Source organism: Talpa europaea (genome assembly GCF_964194135.1).
Source record: "Talpa europaea genome assembly, chromosome: 1".
Taxonomy (NCBI): Eukaryota; Metazoa; Chordata; class Mammalia; order Eulipotyphla; family Talpidae; genus Talpa; species Talpa europaea.
In genome coordinates this window covers 39,819,898-39,833,975 of record NC_140073.1, presented here as the reverse complement: position 1 = coordinate 39,833,975, position 14,078 = coordinate 39,819,898, and the positions used below count along the sequence as shown (strand labels likewise).

The following is a 14,078-nucleotide window of genomic DNA, read 5'->3' as shown; positions in this document are numbered from 1 at the left end:
GACCGCCCCTGGGAAACCAAATCTGGACAACTCCAGAGTTACCAAAATGAAAGAAATAATTACCTTGTTCAGTAAGCAGGGAAGAAACCAATAACAAAGGAGTAAATTTGTTTTGCCATTGCCTCTTAGGTTTTTTGAGACCACACCCCTGGGAAGCATCCTAAACAGATTTTCTTCTGACTGTAACACCATCGACCAGGTACACAAGACTATCACTTATTTCCCCAGTTCAAAGACAGGTCAGAACCCTGGGGCCTTTTCCTGTCTAGGGCTGACTTCTCCAGATGGGGTGATGAGACATGGGGGAAGAACACAGTGGGCCCTACTCTGGTTATAATGCTACCTCAGGGTCTGGGGCCTCCCCTGTGAGACCCTCATAGTAAGGCTGTAAAAAAAACAATGCTTTTTGCCTCAAGACCCCTCCCAGATCACTCCAGTAACATTCAGGCATATTCTGAACCAGGTGACTGATTTTGTGGAGAATGTTCGTTTTAATTTAGCCTGTTCAGTGTTTATCATTGGACTAAATAATGTGAAGACAAGGTCCTGATTCCTGCTGTCAGGGAGCCCACAGTGTGGCTGGTGAGATAAGACTTGCACTCTTAATAAAGGAAGAAAGCAAAACATGGGGGCAGATAACACATGGAACATAATCAAATATCAGAACTCACCTCTTGCTCTCACCCTCCCTCCGTCAGCACATCCCATCCACGCTGGAGTGCCTGAGCCGCTCCACCCTGCTCTGTGTCTCAGCTCTGGCTGTCATCTCCTATGTCACACCTGTATTCCTCGTGGCCCTCTTTCCCCTGGCTGTGGTGTGCTACTTCATCCAGAAGTACTTCCGGGTGGCATCCAGGTGAGGGCAGCATTTGCGTTGTCTGGGTGGGGTGTGCTTTGCATTGGGCAATTTGGTACTTTTATGAGAATCACCATCATAAAAGTAGTAGAGTCATCTTCGCTCAAAAAAAAAGGGGGGGGGGAATAGAAATGTTCTATTCCACTATCCTAATATTAGCATCTGTCACACACACACTGCTGTTAGTATCTGGACTATTTCTTTAGGACATATGGTCAGGACTGGACTAGCTAGGTCAGGGTGTAAAAACATGCTTATGCTCTTCATTCATTTTGCCAAAATGCTTGCCAGAAGGGTTCTGTGATTCCATTGAGCAGGTTGATCGCTGATGCATGAAATCAGTGGGCACCTGACATGAGGGGTGTCACAGCAGAGTCACGTGGACCCAGAACATGCAGCCTACGTGAGTCCAGGCAGGACTGGAAACTTTGACTTGAAGGAGCCTCTTATAGCTGTTCACTGATCCCAGTTGCCCTCATGAACCCTGGAGCCAGGCTTGCCTCTTTCCTACACAAAAGCTTCTAAGGATATTTTCTAGGAAGTTCTTCCTGGGAGTGATTATATTACACTAAGATTCAGAGAATTACAGGAAAAATTTTTAAAGAACCTCTAGGCCAATATTTCTCAAACTGCTAATGACAACCTGTCCATCATTGGGCCATGAAATCAATATCATAGATCACAACCAGCATTTTTAAAACATGAAATAGAACAGATAATAGGGGTCTGTATTCATATAGTAAAAGTAAGCTTTGCTCCATGAATCTTTGGGTTGTATAGAGTTGTGTGTGTGTGTATGTGTTGACTTATGATATGAAATATATTTCTTCTTGACGGTTGTGGTCAGAAAGGCTAAGTACCTTTCCCAAGTGTATAGAGTTTGTTAGAAACTGGAGTCAAAATGTTGATCAGCCATAATAATTAAATTTAGATATATTTTGGGCACAATTACCTTGCCCACAAGGAACAAGATTTATACAAATGGCTTTTTGCCTGAATGATACAGAATCCCCTGGTATCCAAAAGGAACATAGTGCATTGATATTCACCAATTCAGTGGTTTTTCAAACACTGTACAAGCTGTTCTACAAAGTTCATTTCTTCTGCCAGAGAAGCCACTGTTCCCCTGGCAGTGGAGTTGCTTTGTCCAGGAAAGCCACTTTCTGCATCCCAAGCTGCAACCACCCCTTACCCCCCCCCCACACACACACACACACTTGTCAAGGTGCAGCGATGGGGAGCAGGATCAATCCTGTTTCCATGGAAACCTCTGTCCTTGCCCCTTCAAATTACCCTTTAGATCCTTTTCTGTGATGTTGGGGAAGAGTACTATAAGCTTTGAGCTTAGTTCTTCTCTTCCTTTGACCGAGGTCCCAAGCAGCAGGTTTTCTCCTGTGAAAAGGACTTAACACCGCTTGCCAAGCCTTGTGGCAGAGCATAACTGTGCATTAGGCACCAGGGGCAGATTTAGATGTGAGGTAGATGGGGCCCAGGGTATCAGGGGCTATGGCAACCTGCTCTGTTTAAGTATTTTGCATAAGTCAGCTCATCTAGTCTTCACAATAGTTTGATTGGGTGGGCGGGGTGCGGGGGAGCTACCATTCCTTCTTTACAGGTGAAAAACCAGTTCCTGGAGAGGTGAACCCTTATGCCCACCCACACAGGGGTGTGGCACTGGGGTTCATCTGAGCCTGGGCCTCCCTCTTAACCGCTCTGCTTCCCCACACAGGGACCTGCAGCAGCTGGATGATTCCACCCAGCTCCCTCTGCTCTCGCACTTTGCTGAAACTGTGGAAGGCCTTACCACCATCCGGGCCTTCAGGTATCGGATTCACTCCCCAGGGAGGTGGGGGTCACAGGTCATGAGATTCATTTCTTGAGTTCCACTTAGGAAGGCCCAGGACACATCTCTCCAAACCCAAGGTCAGTCCCCGAGGCCCAGATGTTGTCCACCAAAGGGGTCCAGCCCATGGGTTCCAGCTGTCTGAACCAAACTGAAATCTCAACCCTGCAGCCAAGCCCAAGGCGTCTATAAACTAAGGCAGAATATGAAAAGAAACAAAGCTGGGACAATTTCAGTGCCAGAAAGGCCCTTTTATCATGTGGGTCAGCCCTGAGGCCATTTTTCATTGAGAATCTCCTGTGAGCCAAGTGCTATGCTGAGTTCTTTACATGCCGAACTCATTCATCCTGCACCTGCAACCCTAGGTGGTATCATGAATTCTATTTCTCAGATAAGAAAACTGAGGCTTACAGATGTTACATAACCTCTCTGTATAAGGCCCACAAAGCCCAGACTTGAACCTGGTCATTCATTCAACAAACATTTACTGAACACTCCCCTGGTTCTAAGGAATATGCCAAGCACTAAAAAGATAGAGATAAGTCAGATGAGCCCCTGCTCTGGAGGCATTTATATTCCAGGCCATGATAAACCCATGTGACAGGTATTCTGAAAGAAGGGGAGACAAAGACTAAGCGAGCATAGAAGGAAGGCAGTCATGGAATGCTTCACAGAAGAGGTGTCATTGGAGTTAGAACTCAAAAGATGAGTGAGTTTACCAGACTGGAGCAATTCCCTGAAAATATCAGTGCCCCTGTCATCCTCTTGCCATCCTGAGTCATGATTTAGGGTGGACTGTAGCATTTGAGACAGCCTGGTCAGTGGAGGGGCTTCAGCCTTTCTCTGTTTTATTTGAGCATGCGTCTTCCATCCAGACGGGCTAGAGATCCCTGACCCAGACAGTTGGACTCTGATCTCTCAGTCTCACCAAGAATGATTCTAGGTTATTTTTAGGATGCCACAGCTATGCAGGTTGTGACAGTAACCATGAGACACCAAGCTCTGTGTCCAGGAGTAACCCTAGGGCTCAAGGACCAACCAAGAGTTCCCAGGGTGGCTTGTATCTTTTACCATTTGCAATCCTGTAAAAGGTGCCTGGCCCCCAGTACAGCACTGCAGCCCCCCTTTGCACCTGAGCTTGGTGGGAGGTCCTCTTCAAGGTCTTATCAGAGTAACGCAAAGCAGAGCAAAGCCAAGCAGAGCTCAGCCTTGGCCTTGACTCTGCTCCGGGGCATCCTGTGCAAGCTTGTGCCATGTTCCACAAAAAAGCTTCTTGGAGTCTGCCATATGGCTCTATGGTCTCCCAGTCCCCTCTTCTCAAGCCTGAACTTTGCAACTTCCCTCAACTTCCAGGTCCCTCCACATCTCTGGATCTCATCTCGATTCTGTTTTGGTGATGTCCTTCTTCCAGTTGGTATCCCAGAGGCCTTCAAGCTGGGTCCTGGGCCAAGGTTGTGACTTTCAGGGAATGAGCCAGACCCTCTTTGTAGGAGCTGAGTGTGTCCCAGCATCCTGTCATCAGCTTCGGACCACATCAGTCAGCTAGAGGAGCTGTTTCCCACCAAGGCCTAAATACCCTGCACGCACACAGTGGATGATTTTTAAATTTGCAGAGAGAACTTTTTAATCATCCCTGCTTGTGTTTCATTCATTGGCTTTTGCCCAGAAGCCTACCCTGTTGAGAGCTAACTAACACTTGATTCACTATTACCACAGGACAGCACAATGCTACGTGCTGTGCATGCATCACTGCATTTAATCCTCACAAAAGTTCTGTGGCGTTGGAATAAGTAGCCATGTTGTACAGACGAAGACACCCAGAAAGCCTGAGTTACCAACCTGAGGTCACAGAGTTGGTCACTAAGAGCTAGTGCTGGCCTTGGGACTCAGTCCTATCTGACTGATTTTTCCAGGAGGACCTGCTTTTCCCAAAAAAGTTTCAAGAGTCCCCAGCACTGGGCTCAGTGTTGAGTTCAGAGGTTAGGTCTACATAGGAACTAAACTATTACTATCCCCATTTCACTATTGAGGAAACTGAGTTTCAGCACTGACATACAGACAGTAAATAAAAATGCTTATACTTCAGCCTGGGTCTGCATGGCCCCAAATCTGGGCTCTTTCCAAAACCCTCACTATTGCACACCTATCACTGAAGCTCCCAGGTCACATGCACCCCCATGCACATCCACCCCTCACAACAGTCACGCAGCCCTCAGACCCTCCCATCACACACATGTGCTCTTGCACACGCACCTCTTCAACTCGCACTTACACTGTAAATGTGTGGATCCCATCTCACCTCCGAAACATCACACACACACCCTGTGGCTATGCAATCACATGCTCTTTTAAACCTCAGAGACTTAATGCACTTTCCTTAGACACATAGTTTAGACTCAGAATTAACCAAAGCAGAGCAAATGCCCAACAAGGTCTGTCCTGAGTCCCGCTGATTCTCCCAGTCATGTCTGAGATTAGGGCTGAGACAATTCATCTTCATTCATCATCAAACAAGTTCCTGCCCCTCCTCTAGGCCTGGCCTAAGCCAGCCAGGTCTGAAGGGGTGGCCAGAGAGGGTGGTGCCAAGAGCCCAAAAGAGCTCCTCAGAGAGAAGAGGCCAGTCTTATGTGTGGTAACACAGGAGGATGTAATGAGGACACGGGTGGAAAAGAAGCTTCCAGAGTTCCTCACACAGAGAGATTCCATCTACTTTAGATGGTCAGAGGAGGCTCCATTCATTCATGTATTCCTTCAACAAAGATTTATTGAGTGTACCAGATGCTAGGGATATATGGGCAAACAAAACAAACAAGGTCTTCATGGAGTTTGCAGTCTAGTAAAGAAGGTGGATCATAAACAGAGAAATGAATATATGCAAAGAGGTTATGAAATAAAGAGGCTGCAGAGATAGATAACAACAGGCAAGGAAAGGCCTCTGTAAAGAATATCATTTGAAGTAAGGCCTAAAGGTTAAGAGGAATCAGCCTTGTAAAAAGCAGAGAAAACGTATGCAAAGGCCCTAGGGTAGGGAAGAATTAGTACTGTCACTATATTGCATTATAGTGACCAGGGGAATTTGTGGCCTGGATGAAGCCTGATGAGGTTGGCAAGAGCTGGCTCACACAGGCTTCTGGCAAGGAGATGGCTCTTTATCCTAAAAGCAATGGGAAGTCACTGATATCCTATGCAGGGGAAAGAGAGGATATAATTTATGATTTAGAAAGATGATGCTGGCTATTATGTGAAGATGGTGCTGGCTACTATGTGAGGGAAACGGCAGGTAGACCTAGAAGAAGCTGGTACGGTAGTCCAGTTGAGCCTGTGGTAGGCGGGAAGCAAGAGAAGTAGGCAAAGGCAAGGGTTATTTTGAAAGTAGGAATAAGGGGACATGCTGAGGGATTGGCTGTGAATCCAGATGATTCCTGGGTTTCTGGCCTGAGCAACTAGGTGGGCAGAGGTGCCCTTTATTGTAATGAGGAAGCACTGGACAGAAGAATGGGTCTTGTCATAAAAATAAGAGTTTGAAGAAGGTGGGACTCTTGACAGGTTTGAATAAATAAAAAGTTGCTGGGAGGGCTTTCCGGAGAGGAATGGTATACATAAGTTTGCAGAGGTGGACTATCTGGAGGCTGGTGAGGCCCATGTGGCCACCTCTGTCTATAAGGAGTTCCAGGGGCTACATGGGCCAGGATAATTCCTTCAGACTCCCCTCATCTAGGTACGAGGTCCGATTCCAGCAGAAGCTCCTCGAATACACAGACTCCAATAACATCGCCTCTCTCTTCCTCACGGCTGCGAACAGATGGCTAGAAGTCCGCATGGCAAGTGGCACCTACTCCCATCCTAGATCCCAACACAGGGGTTGTGTGAGGGGTTTAGGCCAAATATGAACCATTGTTGGGGGTGAGACCATGTGCGCACACAGGGTAAGCCCCAGCCTCCTACTTTCCCAGGCTTGATGGTCCTCCCAGTGTCCTGCCGGGTGAGCCCCTCGTCCCTGTATCCATGCAGGGACTTATGTGTCCGAGATGTGTGCTGACAGCAAGAATGGGTGTGTGTTTTCCTGTGATGAGTGTGTCTGAAGTGGGTCATGTGACGCATATGTTGTGTGCTCATGTGGGCCTGCAGATAAGGCATTCGTGTTCGGATGTGTGCAGGGGGCTGGGAGTGAGGAGGCACAAACCCTACACGTGCTGGTTTGGAGCTCCAGCTGTCATGGGCCTCCTGTGTCTGACAACGTGCACGTGAGATGTGGGACTGGAGTCTCTGCTGAGTTGCTTTCTGCCCCAAGGGTGAGAGGTGGTTGGGGAGTTCTGAGGCCCCAATGCCCCCAAGGCCCTGGCCAGCTCCCCTCCCTCCCTAGGAGTACATTGGTGCATGTGTGGTTCTCATCGCTGCCGTGACCTCCATCTCCAACTCCCTGCACGGGGAGCTCTCTGCCGGCCTCGTGGGACTAGGCCTCACCTATGCTTTAATGGTGAGTGACAGGGGAGGGTTCAGACGCCTGCACTTGGAAAATTCCCGGGCACCTTCCCGACTTGAGATACCCCTAAGACTCACCCCAAGGCACTCTGAGTTTGATGCCAGAGGGGACATGTGGGCAGGAGGATTGACTGCAGTCCCTGCCTCTTTATCTAGGACGCAGGCCCTAGATAGGAGTGGGTGAGAAGCCATGTTCATTGCAATCTGCACTTTATGCCTCCTGGGAGAGCCACTCCAAACTGCCAACTGGTTGACAGTAGAAAGCACATGGGCCCTGGCTCATTCTCGGCTATAAGAAAAGCCATTCTGGGGCCTTCCTGGTGGCCTAGGGGTTAAGTCTCTGCACTGTCACTGCTATGGCCTGAGTTCGATCCCTGGCCAGGGAGATAAACCACATATGGCACAGTAGACCTCTCCTGCCTCGCTTGCTGCTCCCCTCAGCAGTGTTTTTCAGTCAATCTGCCTGTTCTGCTCCCCACTCTGTCCCTGGTGAATCCTCTCACCCCCTGCACCTCTGGCCTACATCCCAGTTCTTCCATGCAAAAAAAGAAAAAAGAAGAGCCATCCTGGTGGCTATGGGCAGGACAAGTGATCACTGGCTGTCTGTAACTGGCTTCCCCCAAATGCAGGTCTCCAACTACCTCAACTGGATGGTGAGGAACCTGGCAGACATGGAGATCCAGCTAGGGGCTGTGAAGCGTATCCATGGGCTCCTGAAAACTGAAGCGGAGAGCTACGAGGGTCTGCTGGGTGAGGGGCGCAGGAGGTCTGGGTTGAGGGGGACCAGAAAAGGGTCCAGGGTAGGGTGGCACTCCTCGGTATCAGCTGTGGACTGCACCTGGTAGCTGACCCCCAACCTGCCCCCAGCACCTTCACTGATCCCGAAGAACTGGCCAGACCAGGGGAAGATCCAGATCCAGAACCTGAGCGTGCGCTACGACAGCTCCCTGAAGCCGGTGCTGAAGCATGTCAACGCCCTCATCTCCCCAGGACAGAAGGTCAGGAGACAGGGAAGGCACAGGGCCTAACAGCCTCCCAGAGTCACCCCAGGCCTAGTGACCATTCACAGACCCCCCCAGTCTCCCAGCCCTGGTCCCCTCACACTGACAAGGCTCATTCTGCCTCTCCCTTCCTCCCTCTCCCCCATCCTGTGTTTTCACTCACCCACCAAGGAGGTCACCCTGGACTTCTATGGCTTAGAGGGGCTTTGTCAGGGATCCCCTACAAATGCGCAAAGGCTCTGCCAGGCTGCTGTCACCTGAGCTTCAAAGAAGAGGCCTAGGAGCAGAAAACAAGACTGCCCTTGTCCTGGGGAGGCACTTTGATCTCTAATTCCCTCTTCAGGCCCCCTCAGCTCTCCCTGACACTGTTCCTCTCCTTCTGTCTTTGTCACTATCGCTCTTTCTGTTTTGGTCCCTTATTATAATTTTTGTTGGTACCCAAGTGATGGGATCAGAGATGGCTCCATTTTCAGGTGGGGCACATAAATACCTCCCTACACACCTACCCCGCCACTTCTGCCCCTTTCTGCACATCCACTCACATAAAGACACACCAGTGCCCTACAGCCAAGTACCACACATGGCCAGACCCACACCCAGGCCCAGACAAGTGGACAACTACACCCTGCACTTGCTTGTCAGTCCCCATGGGAGCCCACTCTGGGTTCAAGTCCAAATCCAGGGCCCAGCCCTAGCCAAAGAGTAGCTGATCAGAAAACCAGGTGAAGAAGACCTGCCGTGACCTTCCTACAGACCCTAGCTCCTGGCTGCCCCCAGATGCCCCACAGTATACCTGCTCGTCTCTTTCTAGATCGGGATCTGTGGCCGCACAGGCAGTGGAAAATCCTCCTTCTCGCTCGCCTTCTTCCGCATGGTAGACATGTTCGAAGGTGAGCAGTGTGGTGGGTAGGCTCCATGTTCCCGCAGCCACCTGTCCTGTGATATGGTGGACATCACAGGAGGCCCAGCCGTCACTGCCTCCCCATATATATCCTCCTTGGGGTTAACATATGAGGTTAGATTGTTCCAGCACCACCATCCCCCAGGTGTGCCCCACCTATGTCATCTCCCCATGCAGGGCGCATCATCATTGATGGCATTGACATCGCCAAACTGCCGCTGCATACCCTGCGCTCTCGCCTCTCCATCATCCTGCAGGATCCTGTCCTCTTCAGCGGCACCATCCGGTGAGCCTCCCACCCCAGGCCCAGGCTGGCTCAGCTCCACCAGATCTGGAGCACAGAGAAGGAGTGGATACAGCCAGAGCGCTCAGCTGGGTACCCACCTCCCTGGGCTAGCAGCCTTGGTCAGGCCTTGGTGCTACGAACTGGCTCTGGTCCCCCAGAGCTCTATCTTCATGCCTTCTCTTTCCTGTTAGGTCTGCACAGGTACTGGTAGGGGTACCCCAAACTTCAGATCTGGGATGCCACTGCCTTGGTGCCGTCACCCAGTCAGGCAGTTCTCACTCACTGCTCCCTTCACCAGCCTCTCCCTCTGTGACTCCCCTGGATAGTCAGGACTCTGCTTCCCTCCCTAAAGGGTCTTTCTGTGTCCCCTCCAGATTTAACCTGGACCCGGAGAAGAAGTGCTCTGATAGCACTCTGTGGGAGGCTCTGGAGATAGCCCAGCTGAAGCTGGTGGTGAAGGCGCTGCCAGGAGGTCTGGGTAACTACTCCTGGCTGAGCAGCCAGTCAGGCACTTGCAGATGCCTGTGAGAGCTGTGGAGGGAAACTCACATCCATATCTTAGGTGTGTCCAGATTTTGGAGGCTGGGTCTGGCAGGCCCCTAGAAACCATTTGGTGAGAGGTCCTACCTTTCACCATACAGAAACTCAGAGAGGTCAAATGATTTATCCGAGGTCACACAGCTGGTCCCTCCTGCAGGGTAGAGTGGGTGGGGAGGTCACTGTGAGACAGAACTCACAAGATCCTGGTCCCATGGTGCAACTCTGCCCTTTCTCAACAACCTACTTGGTTGGTGCATCCTCCACCCGTCCACCCCCCAGGAAGGGAAGGACAGAACGGGAACTCACAGCACCTGTCACTCTTCAAGGCTACTGGAAAGCATTCTGCCCCACCCCGGGGACCAGAGCTTTGGAGAACTTGCGGCAACCCCTGAAGCCAGGAATGGCACACCCTCTTTTCAGAGAATTACCCCACCAAGGTCCACACACATGCCGCACATAAATACCCCCTCAGAATTGCGCAGCATCACAGCAGCGCACCCTCCCAGGGGGTGCTCGTCTCGTTATAATCCACACAGTTGTGTGAGGTGCTGAACCCTGCCCAGTCCTGTACTCAGGACACACACCCACGTGTTTCCACTGTACACACATCCCCTGAGCTACACCATCTATTCCAGTGGTAACACAGTGTTAACCCTCCTTGCTCGCCTTCCCTGGGTCTGGTTTCAGATGCCATCATCACAGAAGGTGGGGAGAATTTCAGCCAGGGCCAGAGACAGCTGTTCTGCCTGGCTCGGGCCTTTGTGAGGAAGACCAGCATCTTCATCATGGATGAGGCCACAGCTTCCATCGACATGGCCACGGTTGGTCGTGGGCACATCCGAGGGGTGGGGTTCTTGGAGAGGGTTTTCATGGTGTATTAGGAAGAAGTTTGCACAAACTCAAGTTGCCTTTAATGTCGAGGGCCTTTAATAGCAAAAAAATAAAGGGCTGGAGGTCCCTGACTCCAGCTAGTCTTAGGGCACATTGCTAATACATGCACACAAGCCATACAGAGACCCACAGACTTCACACCTCACTGCCACACAGCACATCCCTCCCACACACACACCCCACTATGTGTGTGTGTGCACAGGGCTGAGCTCCCAACAGGCTAAGTCTAGTCTCTGAGTTCTGGGGACCTGATTTGTCCTCTGGGGGTTAGAGCCAGACAGAGGGGAGGGGAGGAGGTTAGGGTTGGGGTCACATGGGAGCTGTACCCCAAACCTGGGCCTGACCCCTGAAGCAAGGCCAGACCCCATCCACTGGGCAGGTGAACCAATAGCTGATGCTCCAACCTGGCAGGAGAACATCCTCCAGAAGGTGGTGATGACGGCCTTCGCAGACCGCACTGTGGTTACCATCGCGGTAAGGGGCCCGTGAGTGGGTTGGGGGGGGGCGGACAACCGGAGAGCAGTCTGGCTCCTGAAGCTGTCATCACTTCCAGCTCCTGAGCTCACCTGGTCTGGGTTATCAAGAGAGGACCCTGGAGCAGTACAGGGCAAGGGGTCTGGAGGGCTTGCGGGGATCCTAGATTGCAGGATTTGGGACCTGGGGGCTTTGTATCTACACCTCAGACCTCTCCTCTCATTCTTCAGTTTCCATGGTCTGCCCTGTCCCAAAGTCTCCTGAGCTAGGATAAGGGTGTTCCTCCTTAGGAAGTAGGGGATAGGGAGCATGGGAGGCTCTCTGAGTCCTGAAGCCTGGATGTGAGGGCAGGGCTGGGATTTGTTGAGGATAGAGGGTGACATTAGTGGCTAGAAGTCTTGGAGTCACACCCACCCCAGGAGAGGTCAGTCCCCTTCCCAGAGACAGGATGTTTTGGCCACATGCCCCTCTTCCAGTTTCAGTAGGGGTGCTTTCAGCTGCCCGCTTCTTCCCCCACCTCCCTGAACGGGCCCCTCCTGCGCCCCCAGCACCGCGTGCACACCATCCTCAGTGCCGACCTGGTGATTGTCCTGAAGCGCGGTGCCATCCTGGAGTTTGACAAGCCAGAGAAGCTGCTCAGCCGCAAGGACAGCGTCTTCGCCTCCTTCGTTCGTGCAGACAAGTGACCTGCCAAGCGCCCAAGTGCCAGCCCATGTCCCACCCACCCCCACCCCCCACCTGGGTTTTCTAACTGTAAATCACTTGTAAATAAAGAGATTGATTATTTCCTATCAGAGGCCTGGAGTCCAGGGGTCAGGGCAGGGTGGACTGTGGGTTCTGTGGGGAAAGCCTGACCTGGGCATCAGGCAGACCTGACCAAGTCATGTGAGCGTGGGCAGTATGCGTCCTCATCTGAGGAGCAGGGGTGTGTTAGTCCCCTAGGCTGCCATAATAACGCATCACAGACTGGGTGACTTAACCAACAGAAATTTATTTCTGACAATTCTGGAGGCTGAAAATCCAAGATCAGGATGTTAGAGGCTTGGTTTCTCCTAAGGCCATTCTCCTTGGTTGCAGACAGCTGCCTGCAGCTGTGTCCTCATGTGGCCTTTCCTATGTGCGCATATATCCCTGGTGTCTCTTCTTTATCAGGATACCAGGCACATTGGATTAGGGCCCCACTCCTGTCACCTCATTTAACCTAAGTGCCTTTTCATGAGGTTTATCTCCAACTATCATCTCATTGTTGGGGGCAGAGGTTCTCAGCACATGATTTATGTCTTCAACATATATGAATTCAGTGCATACCCAAGTTACAGCAGCTTTATAATTATATCATCAGATCAGACAGCAGATCTGCGTAGAACTTGGCCCCCTTTCTTCTCACTGTAATTCTTGGACTAGAATTGTGGGACCTTAGATATCCTGGATTAACACTATTTCCATTACAAATGACAGGACCCAACTCATAGTGGCTTACACAAAAGTTGGAGTTTGTCACATATGACTGAGAAGATCAGGAGCTACCTTACTGCAAGCCTGGATGCAGGTGTTTGACATCAGGAGGTATCTCCATTTCTGGGTTTCCTCTTCCTCTCCCTCCCCAGTGACAGGATGAGAAGTGGCCACTAGCACCTCCAGTTTGTATCCTATTCCTCTGAGGGGAAAAAGATGCTCTTTCCCAATAATTCCAGCAAAAATATTGGGAATAAATCTCAATGGACCAGCTTGTGTGACATCCCCAATCCAGCTAATCCCTGGTTGGTGGACTCGAATACATTGACTGGCTAGACCTGGATGACATGTTCCAGCTCCACCCTCCAAGTGGGGAATTCAGAAGTGGGAGAAGGGTGGTCCTTCTGAGGGAAAGCACAACGCATATACCACAAGTCAAGCAAGTAGTGGCTGGGACATGCCGGAGCCTGGACACTGGGGAGACCGAAACAGCTGTCCTTGGGCTCCATCTGCCTCAGCCAAGAAATGCTTGGCACGAGCTCACTTACGTATTGTTTCATTATCATTGACATGTTGCCTTCAGTACTGACTGTTCCAAGCTCTGGGATGCAGACCAGGAGTCTTGCTTGATTGTGAGGGGGTCAGAACCGTACATTGTAGGGAAAACCCACCAGTCATTGAAGAGAGCCCCAGCACATACCCTTCTGGATGCTCCAGAGCAGAGGAGCTCAAGAAGAGAGAGGCCTAGCAGGCTGTCTAAGAGAAGCAGGACTTGAGTTGAGCAAGGAATAGGAATTGGATAGGAATTGGATAGACAGGGCTAGAAGAAGAGGGCCCATGGGGGACAGGAGGAGGAGGGCATGAGACTAGAGATCTTTGAATACCAGGATGAGGAGCTTGGGACAAGCCTATGACCAAAAGGAAAGTGAAGAGTTTTTCCAGTGAGAAAGGGACTTGAAAAGTGCAAGGTTCAGGGGAGATGAGGTGGTGCAGGAGGGAAGAGAGCAGGAAGTTGAGTTCTTTGGATAGAGACTCATTCTGGAAAGGGTAGAGTAGCGAATAGCTGAGACTCAAGACCACAATGAGAGCAGGGTCTAGGCTTTCCAGCTGAGATGCCTCTGGGGACCCAGGAGCTGAGCCTGGGAAGGAAAAAGGGATTCCCATCCCTTCATGCCTACCACTTTCTAAGGGACTGAAGGGTAGGAGCAGGAGCAGGGCAGGGTCATCCAAGTCCAAACCCTCCAAAGCATCCCTGATGGTCTGCCAACTTCAACTTGGTTGCCCCCTTGGATGTGGGTCATCTCTGGTTATTAGAATTGAGTTTTACATATGTGAGATCAAAGTCTTCC

At 50.9% G+C, this 14,078-nt stretch overlaps 1 protein-coding gene across 7 annotated transcripts in view; it reads left to right on the top strand.

Moving 5' to 3' along the window:
• Positions 1-11,960, top strand: part of ABCC8 (ATP binding cassette subfamily C member 8) — a gene marked incomplete at both ends in the record, with an annotated part of 71,691 nt that extends 59,731 nt beyond the window's left edge. For all 7 annotated transcript variants that reach the window (XM_084237817.1, XM_084237816.1, XM_084237815.1 and 4 more), the window contains 13 exons: positions 130-199; positions 699-856; positions 2,586-2,678; positions 6,418-6,520; positions 7,063-7,176; positions 7,811-7,931; positions 8,049-8,179; positions 8,994-9,072; positions 9,261-9,369; positions 9,744-9,847; positions 10,597-10,730; positions 11,212-11,274; positions 11,823-11,960. In XM_084237817.1, the coding sequence (XP_084093943.1) occupies positions 130-199; positions 699-856; positions 2,586-2,678; positions 6,418-6,520; positions 7,063-7,176; positions 7,811-7,931; positions 8,049-8,179; positions 8,994-9,072; positions 9,261-9,369; positions 9,744-9,847; positions 10,597-10,730; positions 11,212-11,274; positions 11,823-11,960 (1,417 nt within the window). The remainder of the gene's footprint in view (positions 1-129; positions 200-698; positions 857-2,585; positions 2,679-6,417; positions 6,521-7,062; positions 7,177-7,810; positions 7,932-8,048; positions 8,180-8,993; positions 9,073-9,260; positions 9,370-9,743; positions 9,848-10,596; positions 10,731-11,211; positions 11,275-11,822) is intronic.
• Positions 11,961-14,078: the final 2,118 nt, after the last annotated feature.